General features: G+C 44.7%; 1 protein-coding gene across 1 annotated transcript; it reads right to left on the bottom strand.

Annotated features, from left to right (window-relative positions):
* Positions 1-117: 117 nt before the first annotated feature.
* Positions 118-17,590, bottom strand: cdr2a (cerebellar degeneration-related protein 2a). The gene is made up of 5 exons (XM_042341205.1): positions 17,273-17,590; positions 12,876-12,988; positions 4,449-4,597; positions 3,807-3,965; positions 118-2,777 (listed from the first exon to the last, which is right to left on the bottom strand). The coding sequence occupies exons 1-5, from the start codon at positions 17,349-17,351 to the stop codon at positions 1,856-1,858; spliced, it is 1,422 nt and encodes a 473-aa protein (XP_042197139.1). The 5' UTR covers positions 17,352-17,590; the 3' UTR covers positions 118-1,855.
* Positions 17,591-20,113: the final 2,523 nt, after the last annotated feature.

Genomic DNA, 20,113 nt, shown 5'->3' with positions numbered 1-20,113 from the left:
ATGTGTAGTTGAGGGAATAGCCAGCCCCGTTATTTGCAGGTGTACAAGTGAAGTGCTAAATGTAACTGCCGCTGGTAACCTTGTACTAGTTACACAAACAAGTTGCAGTTGTACCATCAAATCTGAACAAAGTTTATTAAAGCTTTAAATACTGACATTCAAGGATCAGGTTCAAAATACTGCAATAGTCACAAGACAGACTGGTTCCAAGTATTTTACAGTCTTTATATAAAAAAGGCTTAAAGTACAGAATTGGAAGTGTAGATCAAAATTAAACTTAGACATTTTGAACATCAATTCAACAGTCAAGTGACTGTGTTCAAACTAATACGGGCTGAATCTTTACCTCTAACATTTAGCACCATGTGTGAGTCAAATGAGTTTCCACTTGGCACTTGATCTACCCTACCTTCACAGAAGCCTTTTCAATAAAGCAAGTGACACACGCACACAAAGACAATTTAGGAAGTGCAGAAAACTATTTGCAACCGTTTCAAGAAATTATTCAAAAGTGCAAAATGTTACAAAAAATCCAGTTGCAAACAGTTGAGTGTCTGCTGCTATAAGGTCAGAGGTGTTCAATGTGATTGAACAGTTTATCTGGTCTCTTATCCTTACTCTGGTCATTTTGTTTTTAACTAATTATCTACATCCACTGCATTAAGTTGCTGTGAATTTTCTTTTTTTTAAAAAAAACGGAGGTCTGTTCCCCCCACCCAGGATTCTGAGGGCAGTGATTCACACCGACACTCGTCTCAAAAGCACTGATGACCTCTAGTACTCACTGCTTATGCCACTAAGCACTAATGACACCATCAGCAATCATAACAGGAGCCCACCCCATCAGCCCTAAACCAGGGACATTCTTGTAAACTACCCTTTCCCCGCTAGTTGCTCCCATCAAAGATTGGCTTGTTCATAAAAAAAACACAGGGATTAAACCTGGGATCTCCTTTGTCTGGAGCATGTGGTATATCCACCCACAAGTCAGAATTGCACTTTTATAACCAGCCATTTGCTGTGCCTCAAATTGCACAGAATTTAGAACAATTTAGAAAGCAATGAATACATTGCACAAACAAAAACTCAACATGAATCAACTACTGCAATCTGTCCCCAAAGTCCTGGTTCACTGAATTTAACAGTAGCACAGTTTGCCTAACATTAACATCCATAACTTAACTGACAGCCCATTATTGCAAAACACACCCTGCGTCAAGATGAATCTCAGCCCCTGCAACTTGGTAGCTGTGAAGCATGCAACCAGCCTGTGGAGCATTTAGGAACATCTTTCCCTGGAATGTGCAAGATATTGATTGGGAGCTTTCACTATATTTTTCCTGCTGCTTTAACATTGTGCAAATGGAAACATGATAGAATAAACTACCCAAGTTGCACTGAGTAAATAAACTGTTGGAATGTATGCAGTTTCTCCATGAAATTCGCATTTACCATTTATAAATGATTTTAGGTAGTACAAAAGCATTAGCAGTTCTGAGCAACTGCCACTTTGTCACATGGACAGATTTTACAAGTCACTGTACAAACTACCATTAAGGCAGAAGTATCCAAAACAAACACATTCATCCAATCTGACTTCCCTCTGATTAGATAGAAAGACATTCGGGCATCTATGCTAGACTATTATAAACAGCTTTATACATAGTAGTCACATTAACTTGAGATTCTGGAAACCCCAGTCCATTATCTTTCTCTTTGCAGTAATGGGTTTTGAGTTTTTGCAATGCAAGTTTTTCTTCAAATAAGTTATGAGGTTTTCTGTGGTTTTAGTTCACACCAGCCCGAAAATTCGACAATACTGGTGCTTTTCGGTTCCTGTTTTGCAACCAACAGGTTACATCTTCTGAGATTGTGCAGTAGATTTATATTTCATCCGGTGTTGATCGATCTCGTCTTTTGTTTTCTTAATGCAACTGAAAATTTCTTTGAATAGAACTTTGTATTCAGGCTGGGCGATGCCCAGTGGGCCAGTGGTTTTGACCACTGCCCCCTGTGTGGTGGTGGCAGCCAGCTCAGCGATGCCAGCCCCAGGCTCTCCACTGCTGGGCGTTCGCTCGTATTGGGCGGCGTTTTCAGACTGATGTGGAGACGGGTGCTTGGTCTGAACAGCCTTGTTGGTCAAAGACCCCTCGGGGATCTGGCACTTCTTCAGTAGCTCCTCGTACTTGAGTTGTAGGGCATTGTACTGTTCGTCCACTTCATTTAACAGGGAAATGCCTCGCTTCCTTACGGCTTCCGCCCGCCGAATACAGGTCTGTTCATGGCCTTGGATCAGGTCTTCATCGGAAACTATTTTCAGCATTGTCTCGCTAGAGCTTCGCTTCAGCACTGTGCCATCAGCCTCCAGCTTAGAACTCGGCCCGTTCAGGTGAGCCTTGGTTGCAGGAACGTGTATGATATCAGACGATTCCTTCCCAGCAAACAAAAAGGATTCAGGAAGCAAGTTATCCACCAGGCTGACAAAGACATTATCTAACTGGCTTTTCTGGCGGAGTTCGACTACCTCGGTCTCCAGTTCTTGAATGCATTGTTTGTAGTTGTCCAAGTGGGAGACGTCCTTTTCCAGCTCAGAGTTCTCTCTCAGAACCAAGGAATACTCTTGTTCGATTGTTGCTCTCCGTTGCCTCTCCACGGTCAGCTGAGTTTGCAAAGTGTTCAGAGTCTTCTTTAGCTGCTCATTTTCCTCCTCCATTGGACTAACGGACACCTCAGTAGATGTGATCTTTTCAGCAAAGACATGATCATAAACAAAATACCTGTAAATACAAGGCAGCCACAGTTAATACTTGAACAAACAATAACACTGCACACTTATTCCAAGGCTTCTCACAATGGTGGGGGGAGAAGAGGATGATACTGGAGTGAAGATTTTTGCAGCTGGGTTTCCCCATCACCATTTGGATCACTGGGTAAGAAAAGGCTCAGATTAATTTTTTTCTTCAGGTTTCCCTTCTTTGCACCTCCTCGTGTAGTAAAACAGGGACTCCTGTCCTATTGAAACTGTACTTTTGGGCAGCCTTGTGGAATCTCAAGCCTCACCTGACCCAAGAATTTGGCAATTCAAAAGTTTAGAAAATTCATTACAAAAAAATATAATCCTTGTATTTCGATACAAGCGCCTTATCACATCATTGATACATCTTAAAGCAACACTAACAAAATTACATTTGCATAGCGCCTTTCACATCAGGAGGACTTCCCACAGCGATTCACAGAATATACTGAAAAGTGAATCGACTACATTTTGTGTGTGAAACATGGCAGCCAATTGTGCACAGCAGTGGCCCAAAGTGACTGACCAAATTTTTTTTTCGAATGGATTATTATCCCCCTACCAATCAACTAACAACCAGGTTCCTATTCACTGCTAGGTAAATAGAGGCATGTGGAGTAAGGAAACTTGGCTAAGGTTTCACCCCACCTGGGAATCAAACCCAGGCCTCGTTTTCGAGGCAAGTGCTCTAACCAATACGCTACAGGACATCGCATATATAAATATATCAACTGCACGAGTCCATGCTTTTATTCCAGTCCCGCAGCTCAGTATCATACAGGAGTGAAAGAGACATTTCTGCTGCAGTAAGGTTACCTGTCTGTGCTTATTAAGCCAGAACACTGAACATAGCAGCCAAAGGGGGAACAAGCCCTGGGGACTTAATTAAAATACTGTACATTAAACATTTTTCATTTTGTTCAGTCAATTTGCAAAAATTCATTTAAGGAAAAAAAAAGTTATTTCTTTCCAATTTGCTAAAGTAATATGACAGTCAGCAGCAGGCACCTACTTTCGAAGGTCGTACAATTCCTTCAGGCAGGGGAGGCTGTTCAGGGCTCGCTGCTGTGCATCTCTCTCGAGTGGATCCAACTCTGGTTTTTTCAGCCCTTCCATCTGCTTCTGAATATCCTCCACATGAGACTGCAGACTTTCAATGGTTTCCGTCAGACTATTGAGAGCAGATGAGACAAATCCAGTCAATATGCCGACCTGGCAATGCTCATAATGAATCATCTCTGATCAAGTCCACCTTCAGAGAATCCACTGCAACCCAAACACGAGTTTAGTCTCTATATTAACCCATGCGTTTATTAGCTCACTCGCCCCATCTTACATCATTCTTCCACACCACCAACTAGTCTGGGAGTCAAGCGGGTAGAATTATCTGTATGAAACAAGATTCCCACTCCATTCTCTGTAAAATTATGCAAGAGATTAAACTGCATGAAGGTACTCTAAGTTGTTCTTAGAGGAATTTCCACCACATTTAACAGCCACAGGTTTCGAGAAGGGTTCCTGAATACATGATTATTAAAGACAGCCGTAGGGATGAATAGTTCTATTCACTGAACACGGCTGGTCCAAGGTCTGCGCTAGAAGCTAAATATCAGTTTACTTTGCATAAGTTACAGACGTGAGCTGTGGTCATTACCCAAGTATCTTCTGGTGTGACACCTTGCTCTCTACAACCAGCTTCTGATTGCTGACCTCCAGGTCCCGGGCAGTGCTGTCCAGCTGTTCATAGACCTTGGCATGCTGCTCATTCATTTCCCGAAGGAGCTCCACTTGTTTGGTCAGGTACTGAAAGACAGAACCGAGTCAGTCGTTACACCCGAGTCATCCTCAGAACTCAGCACAGACCAGGACCATCCTCATCTGTGTGGTTCAGGCAAACACCAGGCAGCAATTCCATCAACTAAGCTTTTGCGGTGATCAGAACAGGTTGGTTTTATTGCAATTTTTTAAAATTCTTACATTTAAAAATACACTTTAATTCACCCACAAACTATACAGTCAATTCACTTAACAGGATATTCTGTGAAGCGCATTGAGACGTCTCAACAACATGATAAGACGCTATATCAAATGCAAAGTTTATTATTATCATTATTTGCAGTTGGTTTTAATCATTCGGAACAAAGGGAAACCACATTTTGGTGTCAAGTGAGAGCACAAGGCCAGAGTCAGGCATCAATGAACAGGTGATTTCACAATCCACACTGCACATCGTCCAACAGACAACCAAGGCTTTTAAACTTTAACAAACCTCCGTGACCTAGTTCTGTCTGGGTGTGTTGTGCACACAAAGATCCAGTGAGAGCAAGAGCCTTACACCTCTAGCAGGAATGAGGTTACAAAAAGGCATTTGCTCCAATGAGACAACAATTCGCGCCAGTTCCCTTGAGATGCTTTCAAATCATTACTGACATGCTTCATCGATTCATGCGCTAGGTTTAGGCTGTGGCTGACACCATTCACCCCCAGCCTTTACAGTTAAATTCCCCAGGTGTTCCCTGCATTTGCTTCCACAGATCTCATGCATAGGCCAATGTCATTACCTACCTATATACACAATTGCATCTCTCTCTCACACACACACCCCATCTGCACTGAAATGGACAACCCACTGTCCAAGAGGAGCAGAAGATCAGGCGACTGCTACCTTTCATTTTTCTGTGCTTTTCGCTGGTTACTTAGGGAGCTGTCCATTGGTTATGGGACACAGCGTCGTGCATTGCCTTCACCAACAACTTACGTGCTCTTTTTGAAGCATCTATTAAATTCCATTTTAAAGAGCTTCGAGCTCTGCCTCAGTTTGCAGCAGAGAATTCCACATTCCATCCACCCTCCGCTTAAAGAATTTTTCTAACCTCTCCTTTAATTATTTATGTGACCTTAAAACCTTGCCCAGACACATTACAATCTATCCACTCATAACCCTTCAGCAGCAAAATACCCATTACTGTTTCAAGTCAGATCTTAATTTCTTTACTGTGAGATGTTTGTTTGTTGGAATAAACTGGCAAATTGTGTTGGCTCTAAACAGCTGCAGCTTATTCGTTTTCTTATCAGTGTTCTGCTGGTGTATTTCTGTGTAAATACTCTGAACCAAAAAAACAAACCTCACAGCCCCCATGAGACATTTGATATAACAGAGACTTGCCAAGATGTTTCAAAGCACTTCGCGCAACGAGTTACTTTGAAATGTGGTGACTGCAACGTTTGTGGGACATTGTTGGTGAAGATTAGTTGCTGATTTGACAAGACAATAAGCAGTAGAATAAAACTGCACATTCTCGAGGGTCTCCAGTTTTTAATGGGACCCATGCAAGTGATTTAAATAGCTGGGATTGACTACACTCATCTCCTTTGAATTACTCCAGGAGCAAGACAATCATTTCTTAGTTCCGGGTTAAAGATTCACACAGGACAAAGGCAGGAAACTCATTGTCCACGAAGCAAAAGGAACTCTGAGACTGATCAGAGTTGCTCTTTAGTAAAGTCATTGACCCATTGTGAACCTTCTCATTGCGTTGGTGTTTAGTATCTGTGATGGGTTCCACGTTGCTGTTCATTTAGATAAAGATATCAATTGCTGTTATATTGTAGGGGATAAAAATAACACCAACAGGGATTGGCCATGACCCAGATATAGGAACATAGGAAATAATAGACGAATAAAGACCAAGGTCTATCTAGTCCACCATCTACCATCCTGGTAGTTGCATGCTACAACAGTGGAGATGTTGATAGCAATTCATTCTGTATGAATTCGTCTCCCATACAGTGGAAAGCTTTGGAAAACTTAGATCCAAAATTGCTGAGTTCTTCCAAGCATACTACACTTTCTATATGTCATGCCTCAGATTACTTATATACTGTATATGTAAATTTGCAACACTCCACATTTGCACTGCCCACAATCTATAGTTTTAATGTAGATTAAAAGACAATTGCTTCTAGTGTCCAGTTGGTAAAGCAGAAGGCAAACATACCAGGTGTACTGATAATAATCCTTGCATTTGAATATAGTGCTTTATCACGTCTTCAAGATGTCTCAAAGCGCTTCACAGAATATACTGTAAAGTGAATAGACTGTACATTTTGTGGGCGAAATGTGGCAGCCAATTGCACATAGCAGTGTCCCACAAACAGTAGTGGATTGAGTGACCAATTTATTATTAGTTATTTTTGAAGGAATTATTACCCCCGAGAAAGCGATCCGCCAATCGATTAACAACCGGGTTCCTACTTACTGCTCGGTAAACACAGGTGTGTGGAGTAAGGAAACTTGCCCCATGTTTCGGCCTGCCAGGAATCAAACCCAGATCTCTCACTTGCGAGGCAAGTGCTCAAACCACCGAGCTACAGGACTCCACTACCTCATGCTACAATTGGCCTCAGCACCTTTGGGCTAACCCTGAACTAAGTCTCTTGTGATACTCACTTAGTTGAATTACCTGCCGGCGATCACAGACTAAGTGTCCAATAATCTCAGCCTCAGGGAGCAAAATTTAAATGTATTTTTCAGGAGTTAGTAACTTCTTTTTTAAAAAAACATTCTATTTAGCAACTGAGCCGCGGAATCAATAAACTGTATTGATTGGGAAACACTGTTTGGAATGTGTCTATTATCTGTCTGTGACTAACACCCCAAAGGCTGGACTTTCTGTGGTGCAATCTTCTTGTAAACAAGATTCTGTATGAAATTCCACCAAACACACTATCTGCCAAATATAGAGCTGTAAAGATTACTTCAACCCCCAGTTTCCCACTCTCCCCAACACATTGTTACTGTTACCAAAGATAACGCATAGATATGACTGAATGCCTTTGAGACGAGCTGATCCTTCTGCAAAGCAGCTGTTGGGCGATTATATCATTGGGTTGATTCACTACCAGTGAACTTGCCAAGTGGTGCTCAGATCAAACTGAGTTGACCTTATCTTCAGAGTTTCGTTAAATTATCCTTGGCAGCAAGAATAAAACGTTTAGAAGATTCTGACAATAAATAGCCAGGTCCCTTGAGCTGCCACCATTAAGCAGAATGTGATCCTGACTCGACAACAACAATAACAACATGCAATTATATAGTGCCCCTCGTGCAGGGTAGAGTCCAAGAGGGCTCGATTCCTGCAGCCAGTTCAGAGAGCAGCAGCTTTCAGTATACAGTCCGTAGATGTTGGTCTGGGGAGTGAGCGAGGAGATCTGACCAGGTTGTGTAGATGTACTGGACAATGAAAACCACAGCGTTCAGATTCACTGAGGCCAATCTGAATTTGTAAAATCCTTGCATTTGATATAAAACATGGCGATGGGTTTCCGCATGTGTCAGACACCCCCCTCCCCCCCAAAAAAAATATAGGGCCTTTCATGTTGGGAGAAAGTCTCAAAACATTCCACCAAGCTTACTAAAGTCTAGCAACTGTATTTTGTCCATTGAAAAAAAAAGCCACATACAAAGTACACTTCATATTCAACAACAACAAAATTACATGTGTACAGCGCCTTTCACGTCGGGAGGACGTCCCAAAGCGCTGGACAGTCACTGTTTCGGACCGAGCAGGAGGGGGGTCGGGATCGGGGAGGGTGGAAGCCTGATTAAAGGCAAATTCGAAGAGGAGGGTCTTGAGATGGGTCTTGAAGGAGGCAAGGGAGGGGCCGAGGCGGAAGGCCTGCGGGATGGAGTTCCAGTGGGTAGAGGCAGAGTGGCTGAACTCTAGTCCGCCAATGGTGGGGCGAGCGAGGCAGGGGGACGTGAAGCAGGCCGGAGCCCGCTGAGCGGAGGGAGGGGTAGGTTGGTAGGGGGCTAGGAGGTCAGAGAGATAGGGGGGAGCAAGGCCATGAGGGGGCTTTGAAGGTGAGGACCAGGATCTTGAAATGTATCCACTGTGTGATGGGAAGCCAGTGGAGTCGGGCGAGGATGGGGATGATAAGGTCGCAGAGCCTGGTGTGGGAGAGGACCCGGGCTGCAGAGTGCTGGATCATCTGTAGCCTATGGGGGGAGGAGTTGGGGAGGCCGACAAGCAGGGATTTGCGTAGTCGAGCCTGGATGTTATGAATGCGTGTATGAGGGTCTCGGCGGCCTGAGGTGTGAGACAGTGTCGGAGCCGGGCGATGATGCAGAGGTGGAGGAAGGCAGAGCGGGTCATGGCACGGATGTTGGATAGAAAGGACAGTTGAGGGTCAAACAGGACACCAAGATTTCAGACTACTGGATTAGTAAGGTGGAGTGTGCATCCAAGTTTCCTCCTCACATCAGAAACATCTGCAGAGAGCACGGAATTTGGAGTAGAGGTACAGATCAGCCACGATCAAATAGAATGGTGGAACAGGCTCGAGGGGCTGAATGGCCTACCCCTGTTCCTATAATTATCCCTCCTTATCTACACTGAGAGCAAGAAACGCAACAATACATCTGTAAAACGGCACAGTCAGGTGCACACATCCTCGACTAGTCTAGCCTCAGACTCCACTATCTGTTCCAGGTAACCTCACAGTTTAGATCCTTCCCAAAGGGAAATAAGAAGCCATAAAGGATGTGAACAGGGTTAGAAACCGTGAGCCATCCTCAGCAGGTTCCCGATGTTGGTGCTAGTAGTTTCCCCCTCTCATCACAGCAGCTCATTACTTTTGCTTTGATCTCTCCACCTTACTGGCCCTCACCATGTTATAGGGTTATTTTTGGAGGTGTAGGGGAGGGGTAAGTGGGACAGGACTCTCACAACCCCCTCATTATCTCCATTAACTCTTTTCAACATTAGTGCTCTGCACTAGGAACCCTTCAACTGCACTTCCCAGTAACACAACACACCTCATCGATTGCCAACACATTTTATCAGACAATCCTGAACCCAATGCTCATTCTTCCACACCAAACTGGATGTCTAGATTACAGGATACTGAAATGCTGTCGACTGAAACCAATTACTTTGTCCTTAACACTTGAGGGAATGAATAACTACGAGAATTTCTAACCATCCCGGCTTTGACGAATATACATTTGCAATGTCTGTCGGCCTCCTCCACACACTATCAGCTCAGCGGAAACCACTAAGAAGCAATTCAGTGAACACTGGAGGAGAGCGATTACTGAGAGGCTCAGCTTTCTGTGACAATTAGTAGACAAGAGCTTTCACACACACACACCCCCCCCCCGCCACACAAAAAAAAGGAAGACCATTTAGACGGGAAAAAATACTGGTCTATGCAGGAAATGTAATATAAAACAAGTTCCAAAACTAAGCTAAATGAATTTAAAAGGGGCTTAAAGATCTCAGAGTGCAGAAATGCTCCGTACAAAATTAAATAAATCTTTAGGACTAAATTAACATAATGAAGCTTCGACTCCAAAAGAGATAAAATATTCAGCTGCACAATCTGAGCACTGTCACAGTTAAGGGCTGAAGCCAGAATAGGTACATTGTACTCACTCACGCTGTGTAAAATAGGCACCTACCACCCCAACCCCCCACCCCCCAAACGGAGCGTGGAGCAGGAAAAGAACAAAGAGACGCTGTACTAATGCAACATTGAAATCAGGATTGTAGCTGTCAGCGGGCTCCGTAACTTCATTCAGATGCTTTACAGCAAAGATCAAATGTTCACGACCACACCAGTGAACACTGCAAACCCCACTGGGACAAAGCAACCAGCCCCCACCCCACCCCCCCCTATCCTCATAGGTGAAAAGTGCAACCAAAAATGTGGATTCAACGCCCACATTCCCCTCCACCCCATGTCTTAGAATACGTATCCGTCATTAGATGGAGATGAGAAACATTGGCACATCATAGTCACAGCACAGGCAGGGGGGGGCACAAGAAACAACAGATACTGCCCCTTTCCCCATGCCTCTTCTCCCCACCCCCACCCCAATCACCCATAGCTCTGAAAAATACAAAGCAAATTACATTGCCAATGCTTTCCCTCAGGAAATGACAAAAACCTCTGCCCATGACTTTCCTCATTCAATGCCAGGCCTTGGGAATTAACTAAAAATGATTGGCCCAGTGTTTTTTTTAAAAAAAGCCCAAAGCCGTTACAAACCCGAGAGGAAGGAAGGAATCCACCACCGGATAGTGCTTTGTCAATACTTTGCAAAGGCTCAGACCAACAGAGAATCCAAGCTGATTATATAGAGACAAAACATGACCGTACAGAGACATTTGGACCACAAAGACTCTGCATTTGCAATCCATTTGCTGTAGGATTGAAGCAAATCACACTATGCACACATTAGATTTTTTTTAATGAATTATGCAAATACAGAAGAGGAGCAAGTGTTATTACTATAGGGCAACATTAAGACACAACTCCAGATTCTTAAGTGAGGAATGACATGCAATGAGAACCAAAACTAAAATCTGGGAAGGAAAATAAAACTACAGCACTGTAGAAATACGACTCTACAAAAAACACTCGCATTTAACACGCTGTTTCACGCACACTCTTTCTAGAGATCAGCTGGCAGTACATTTTGTCACACACTAGCTGCACTCTCTCATTACTCACCCAATTTCTTACAAGATCATAACTTGACTTTCTTTTTTAAAAACCTTTGCATTTTTTATTGTCCCATCACTTGAATGGGTAATTCATTGCACATCCTGTCACCCTGCGTATCCCATTGCCTTAAAGTTGAAGATACGATCCTTTCGTTGGATTTTACACAACAAAACGAGATGTACTTCACCCAAATCTTCTAAACTACTCAAAAAAATATCTAGAAAGACTTGCACTGGTTACTGTGAGCTGAAATATAGAACTAATTAACTAACAATACATCTAAACAGAAACTCATTTGGTAATAACATAATGAGCTCAGTGGCTGGCTAAGAAGCTTATCCTTCATAGTTATTTTTCTAGGGCTATCTGCTTAAGGGGAAAAAATGAAAAGCTGTGTTAACAGTATCAATGGTTTGATCTATTGTAACTAGAGCCTAATTTCTAAGCCAAATGAACTGGAAGCTACACTTTATTAAGTATTGCACATCTGAAGCTGCTAGAACTGCTTCACCACTTACAAACCCAAGATGTGAACAACTTGTTAAGAGGCCTAATCTGTTTTCTCACGCTATTACATTGCATTATTGTAGTTAACACAACATCAGATGCTATTGAAAGCTGACGTCTTCTACGATTAAGCCGTCTGCCCCAGATCTACTGTCAGGGTTAGAGCTGTACACAAATGCCTTGGACACGACATTTGGCATGTTCGATTCTTTATATTGGAAAGCAACCACAATAATATAATAATCCTTGCATTTGATACAGCGCCTTATCACATCATTGAGACGTCTCAAAGCGTTTCACGGAATACATTGTAAAGTGAATGAACTGTATATTTTGTGGGCGAAATGGTCCATCTAGAATTCGGTAACCTCGCGAGTGCATTAAATACAGAAAATGTTCAGGAGTTAATAAATAAATCTATTTATTAATATATAAATCCAATTCTTTCACTGCTTTCGCATTGGCCAATGCATCATTTCAGGTTTCTACTTGAAATGAACTGGGCCACACTCAACTGTCTTGAAGGCCCTTGATCTTTGATTATACACATCAGCAGAAATAAACTATTTTCGGGATCATATAAAATACTTAAAATGCACCAATTTGAGCAAGTTTGCGGGGGGAGGGGGAGAAATCACACTATCCAACCCCCACCATCAGTATAATACAGCCACAGAGACCAGTTAATACCCTGATTTATGTTGGGTAAACTGATCTCACAGCAGGCACCAGACTGGGGAGGTCAAATCATAGGAAGCCAGAAAGCTCCAGCCTGGAGCTATTTTAGCTCTTTAGTTCCACCTTAGTGGAAGTGATTGTGTGAATGAAAAGCATCATCAATGTCACCACTGGAAACCATTGAAAGCAATCAGAGATTGAGAGTTTAGCCCAGACAAGAGGACATGGGGGGGGGGGGGGGGGGGGGGAGAATTTGCAATTAAGAGTTGAGTTTACCCAATACAATTCTCACTCCCTCACAAGTACTCCCTCAAACACCGATGCTCAATTAACCCTTCAAAGCTCACCACACTGCAAGAGTGAAAGGACAAAAGTCAGCCCCTACGTCAATTTCTTGGATTTGCTCCTGATTGGTTGCGTACATCTGTTGAAGGGCTTCCTCCAGCTCAGTGTTGCGATTGAGCAAAGTCTTCCCCAACTCGGCTGCCAGGTGCAGGTCTGCATATTAAACACAAGTAAAATTAGCTTTCATATCGCTCGATTACTTACAAAGCACATACCGAAAGCAATTCACACATTTGAACTTTATTCGTTTCTGATTACAACTGATTTACTGTGATCGGGTTTCCTTGTTATGCTGCAGGTAAATAAGACTTTGCCTTTGGCTCACAGGTGGGAGTAATGTTGATTGAGGGAGGGGAGGGGGCAGGTGGGAACATGCTCTAATAGGAATCGAAGTGTGCTGTTGGGTCTTGCAGAGCAGGGTGGCAACTTAGCAGTTATCAAGCATCTCACAAGCTCAGCCATTCTGGTTTTGTTTGTAGCTGTTAAGACATGGGTGTGGACTTGCAATGCTGCAAGAGAGAGAGTAACAAAGAGGCTTACTGCAGCCAGTCAGCCACACAGCGAGACGAGAGACAAGGAGTAGTGCCGATAAAACAACCACGCGATTCCACCGCGAGCGACACCTCTATATGTTGCATTTGGAGGGGGAAAGAAAGCTCCCTGTACACAAGCTCTGTTCGAAGAGCTGTTTTACAGATTTTTTTTTTAAAAAAATGTAAAATATAGCAATACTAAAAATAGGCAGACACATTAGCAACACAATGGATAGAAAAGTTACAGCACAGAAACAAGACATTCAGCCCCATCGAATCTGCCTGGTGTCATCAACCCCCTCCCCCACCAGTGACCTACTCATCCCACTTTCTCGTTCACGCCCTATACTCAATATCCAGCAAAGTTCCGATTCCCTTTTAAACTAATTGATGCACTCTGACATTTAACAGCCAACTTGTCTCACCGACCCGCAGATTCATTTCCATGGTGTTACATTCCTGTTCAGTAACAATTAGGAAGCTGGTTTGTAAACTGTTGAGCTACGGAAGACAAACAAGCTGGATTCTTGAGACATAAGGAAGCTTTATTATTGAGTTACTCGTGAAATTCAAAAAAATCAACAGGATTGTGCTTTTATGTGCAGTGGAGCTTTTTCGTACAAGTCAGATAGCAAACAGGATGCAGCCCAAGACTACTGTTTTAAGGAAATGCACGTCTAAGTTCCCTGCTTACTAACAGTGCAGAAAACCAGCCAAATTAAGAGTCGGGTACAATAGGCAAATAGCAGACCCCATGGCATAATGTTTACTATAAGCAATCTCACGTCAGCCAAGTAATGGCTCAACGTAAAAATAAATATTAGGTGGAAATTCTACTGACCCTTACAAGGATGGGTATAGTATAATAATCCTTGCTTTTGATATAGCGCTTTTCACATCTTCTAGACATCTCAAAGCGCTTCACAGAATATACCGTAAAGTGAATTGACGGTATATTTGTGGGTGAACCACAGCAGCCAATTGCACACAGCAGCGTCCCACAAACAGTCGTGGATTGAAATGACCAATTTCTTTTGTTTTAAGGATTATTATCCCCGGAAAAGCGATCCACCAATCGACTGACAACCGGGTTCCTACTTACCGCTAGGTAAACAGAGTAAAGAAACTTGCCAAACATTTCACCCTGCCTGGAATAGATCCCAGGTCGCGAGGCGAGTACTCTCACCAGTGAGCTACAGGATGATTACCATCTGCGTACAGGTTACCCAGCCCAGTAGCCACAAGCACTGTCCTTCAGATGAGACATAACCCAAAGACCCATCTGCCTGTTCAGGTGGGTATTAAAGATCCCATGTCACCACTCAAGTAGAGTATCCTCGCCAAAAATCCCCCAGATAAAATTAGTCACTCACTTCATAACTGCTTGTGGGACTTAGCATTATGCAAATTGGCTTCTGCATTGACCTACAAAGTACACAGTCGCTCTACTTTACAGTCAATCCTTCGAATCGCTTTGAGACACCCTCCCAATGTGAAAGGCACTATATCTAATGGAGGGAATACTGTCCTCTTGGATGAGGCATGTGTACTTGCAGCTCAGCTGCTAACTCAGCAATGACCTCCTTCTTGCTCTCTACAATTCAGTTCCACCTAATGAACATACACACACACTATGAACATCGGAACCATTCACATAAATTAGATTAGATAATTATGGTGCAAATTAGCAATGGAGGACAATCCATTGATCAATATTGAGATGCCCCCTCCGCCCCAACCCAAACACACTGCTCAATAAGCAGCCAACCACAGGGTGTGTGGTCCTGACCTTCAAGACGAGGAACATCTCATCTGGGATGAGATAGCTCATCTCAATAGAATTGTCAACTGTATTTCTAGGGGGAGGAGGAGCGAGAGGGAGGTGAAAAAGAGGTAAATTGACGCAAGTGTTGATTTACACATCAGATGGAGGTTGTCTGAGCGCCATCCAGTAATCCACCTTCAGATTCAATAACCCTCACTTGCTGTTCTCAGTTAAGCCCTGAAGGATTTACAACACCTTAAATCTGTTCCCTCCCGATCAATAAAGATCCCACTTCCAAAGGAGGGCCAATAACCACATTTGTGGGTGAGGCAATGAGATGGCCATCATGTTGTCTTATGTGTTTTTCTTTTTTTTAAAAAAAAAGTTGAGTTCCGATAAAGTAGGTTGTGATCAACCAGCAGCAGAAGCATCCAGCAATGAGAAGGTGAACACCTGCATAATTTAGCCGCTCAAACAGCCAGAAGCCAGAAAAATGAAGCCACAACCACATAATAATAATTCTTGCATTTGATATAGCGCTTTTCACGTCTTCTAGAGGTCTCAAAGCGCTTCACAGAACAGACTGCAAAGTGAATTGACTGTACATTGGTGGGCAAAAATATCCCGGAGCTGCTCACCCCTCGAAAATGGTTGAATTCAAGATGCTAATTGAATCCAAATCAATCCACGATGAACTGTGATCGATTGATTGCCTCGGGGGATCCATGAGAACCGGTTAGCCCTGGTCATTGGAAAGCATCGGGACTGGGGGGTGGGGGGGGCGATTGTCAATCCCAGAACAAAGTAGAGCAACGTCTCACTTAACACAGCTCAGTTTCTATGGCGACTTTTCTCCCCATCTCAAGGCGCTGACAATAGCCACCGGGCGAGGGTATTGGAAAGCGCTGTTTTGAGGTCTTGGTGCACAATAAGGCGAAGCCGGGCGGATACAACAACAACAACTTGGATTTATATAGCACCCTGCACGCCGGACGGCGTCTCAGAGCGCAATCTGCCCCCCGCCCACCACCACCGCCGAGCCAGCCATTCCTCATCTCCCTAAAGCACACGTTTGGGGATCCCACATGTGCTATTACCACTCGCTTTAAAGAACATTTTATTTGTTTTAAAACGAATGAGCCAAAAAAAAAAACACATCTTAAGAGCCAAGTCGGTGATGTTGAAATCGATTGCAAAACACTCACAATGCGCCGCACGGTCGGATGACGGCAATTAAAGTTTGCATCTTTCTGTAACAAGACCACCCACGAGGACTATTTGGTGGGGTGGGGGTTGGTGAGGTGGGGGGTGTGGGGGGTGTCAGATGAATGCAGTCACGAATGCAATTAAAAGATCTGCTGAATGATAAGATAATCGCAGGTGGAAGGAAGAAAAACTCGTCCCTTCGTTTTTTGTTTGAAGCAGTAAAACAAAAGGGACAATAATTGGTGAGTGAGGACCAAAAACCTGAATTGTTCCCTTTAAACCCTTTATGTGTGAGTGAGTGAGTGTGTGAGAGAGAGAGAGAGATGTCCTTCCTTTGCCTCTCAGCCCCAAACCCCAACCCCTCAGCCCCACAGCTCGAGGCAGTGATGAACATCACGGGGGGGGGGCGATGGGGGGCGATGTGTGACTGACTGTGTGATGCCCTGAGAACGCCTCCCGAATGTTGGGGGGGAACAGCTTCGACGGTGTGAAACTTGTCAGAACAGCAGCAAAACCTCCGGCCCGAGAGAGGGGGAGAGAGGGGGGAGAGGGGGAGAGAAGGGGAGAGGGGGGAGAGAGAGGGGGGAGAGGGGGAGAGAGGGGGAGAGGGGGGAGAGAGAGAGAGGGGGGGAGGGGGGGAGGGGGGGGAGAGGAGGGGGGGGGAGGGGGGAGAGAGAGAGAGGGAGAGAGGGAGAGAGGGGAGGGGGGGAGGGGGGGGAGAGGGAGGGAGAGAGAGAGGGAGAGGGGGGGAGAGGGGGGGAGAGAGGGAGCGGGGAGGGGGGGGAGAGAGGGAGGGAGAGGGGGGGGAGAGAGGGGGGGAGAGGGGGGGGGAGAGAGGGAGAGAGAGAGGGAGAGAGACAGACCCCAGACCCCCCCACCACCACCAGACCCCCCCCCAAAAAAAAATAGCCGGTGCTGGAGGTGCAGCCTCACCGCGCTCCAGGTCCTGCTGTGGGTACCACGCGTCCTCCTCGCGGAGCTCGAAGTCTTCCACGATGGTGTCGGTCAGCATTTTGTGCGCGAAGCTATAATATATATATATATATATATGTAGATATGTAGATATAGATATAGGGCTGTGGGTGACTTGTCCAACCGGAGCCTCACTGGGGATCCCGTCACTCACTCACTCACTCACCCACTCACTGACTGACCGACGCCTTGTTCTTTCCCACAGGAGACTGGAGGCAACGTGGCACTCGCTCCTTCTCTCTCTCTCTCTCTCCCTCTCAGTCTCTCCCTTCCTCTCTCTGCCCGTCTGTCTCTCCCTCCCTCCCTCTCCCTTTCTCTCTCCCTCCCTCTCTTTCTCTCTCCCTCTGTCTGTCTCTCCCCCTCCTCCCTCTGTCTGTCTCTCTCTCCCCCTCCCTCTCTCTCTCCCTCCCTCTGTCTGTCTCTCCCCCTCCCTCTCTTTCTCTCTCCCTCCCTCTCCTTCCTTCCCTCCCTCTGTCTCTCCCTCCCTCCCTCTCTCTGTCTCCCTGTCCCTCTCTCCCTCCCTCTCAGTCTCTCTCTCTCTCTGTCTCTCCCCTCTGTCTGTCCCTCAGTCTCCGGTACAAACCCTCGAGGCCCCGCCTCCTCCTCGTTCCTTTCAATGGACACATTTGGATTGACAGGCGGCTGCGGTCTCTCATTGGCTACAGGCGGGACCGGGATACATTGGCGACTGCACCAATCGGAGGCCGCGGCTGGAGGGGAGGGGGCGGGGCGTGGGGGGGGAGGGGGCGGGGATTCCGATGTGATAACTAATGATCACTAATGATCAATAACGATCAATAACGATCAATAATCCTTATATAAGATCCTGTCATCGGATTTACTTCTTAAAATCCCTTCCGATTAAATACACAGGAAGCGGTATTTGTTGTGAAAGGCACATCGGGACAGTCTCTCTCCTTCTGTACTTGTTTTCTCACACATATATATATATATATACACATACAAACAGCCTCCGATGGAGGTTAATCAAAGGGCGTGAGACTGCAGGTTGCATTCAGCTGGAAATTTAGTCCTTCAGCCACTCCGCCCCTCCGCCACGATCCAAAGGCCTCGCTCTTTATCGAACGGGAGCTGCCGTGTTGCCCTCGATAGGTCAACTTCCATTTGCGCCAAGCGAGCTGCGTGCTCTATCGTCCGCCACGACGTTGGCTCTTGCGAGGGGCCTGAGAGGTAGTTGCGTCGGAGTTTGCGCCGGAACGCAAACTGGATTGAGCCTACGTGCAGTAAAGATATTAACGGGAAAGGTCCCCGGAAAGGGGATCAATGACAAAAGTGGCAATTTAGCAAAATGGATGTCAGTGGCACAGACTCCCATGTGTTGGAATTGAAGATTTCTATTTCTACATAAGAGCATCAGAAACGCTGGACAAAAAAAGACCAAGGTCCGTCTCGTTTACCTTCCAGCAGTCGCGTACACAATATGTCACAAATATTTCTGACTTTCAAATACCTCCATGTCCTTTCTCCACACGAATCCTACAAACTCTTCCAGCTCCCCTGTCCCACTCACTCCCTGCACTTTGTAAATTGAGGCCTGGTGGCTGCACTCTTTGCCCTTCTCCCCTTCACCGTTGATTTCAGCCATTGTGCGCCTGTTCTCTCAAACTTTCTCCGCAAATCCCTTCACCTTGCACCTCCCTCTCTGTTTTCGCAAACTTTTGCAAAAGCCTACCTCTTTGGTCAGTGCCCTCCCACCATCTCCCTATCCTTATGTTCCACCATGCTTTGGGTTTCCATTCCATCTCTGCAAAGCACGTCAAGAGAATATCCTATGCATATGGTATCAAATACAGGTGTGTTATTGTATCGTTTGCCCACAAAATACAGTCAAACCACTTTACAGTGTATCCTGTGAAACACTTTGAGACATCTCAACGATGTGAGTCGGATGTCAGAATAGGTTGGTGCAGGTGACAGACCTNAAAAAAAAGTTGGCGGATAGAGCCAAAGCACATTGGTAATAATAATAATCCTTGCATTTGATTATAGCGCTTTTCACATTTTCTAGACGTCTCAAAGCACTTCACATAATATGCTGTAAAGTGGATTGACTGTATATTTGTGTGATTGCCCCCAATGCCATCGACTTGCTTTGTTTTTTGATCCTTGTCTAGCTAATCAGCAGTATTCTCCCACCCTGAGTGAAAGGTCTCATTGGACTTAAGCTCCCTGGTGGTCCAATAAATGCAGACATGGTGTACGATTGAGCCAAACAAAACATGTTTCACTTTCAAGCTTTGGTCTGTGCTGCCAGGTGATATCAATCCATGCAGGAACCAAAGCACTGCAGCCTCCACTCACACTGCACCCACCCATTACAAATATACTTGGAAAGCTCACTGGCCAACCTCAAAGAGAATTAATTGACATTTGGACAAGGCTGGTGAACTCACGAAAACAGATTCCACCCCTCCCTCTCCCAATGTAGGTCAGGACCTTGAGAAGAGGAGACAGAGGAAATTCACACAAAAACAATCAAAATGCCGCGACATTTGATTGTTATCATATCAATGACAGGAAATTATTTTGTGGTGATTTTGTGATGACGCTGAGCAAAATAAAGTTGAACTTTAAGTAAATTAATGTATAGAACAAGCAATGAAAGTAAATAGATATGCATCACTTTCAAAACATCCAAACACCCGCCGGGATATTTCTCAAATAGATTTTCCTTTAATATTGTTTTTTTTTAATGCATCTTTTGATTTTCAGTTTTCAGGCATTGGGCTAATATTTTGTTTCAAATGGTTCTGCAGAACGTTTTAGTCAATAGCGCCAAAC

This window comes from Callorhinchus milii, unplaced genomic scaffold (assembly GCF_018977255.1).
Source record: "Callorhinchus milii isolate IMCB2004 unplaced genomic scaffold, IMCB_Cmil_1.0 Scaffold16, whole genome shotgun sequence".
Lineage (NCBI taxonomy): Eukaryota > Metazoa > Chordata > Chondrichthyes > Chimaeriformes > Callorhinchidae > Callorhinchus > Callorhinchus milii.
This window is presented reverse-complemented; position numbering and strand designations above follow the sequence as displayed.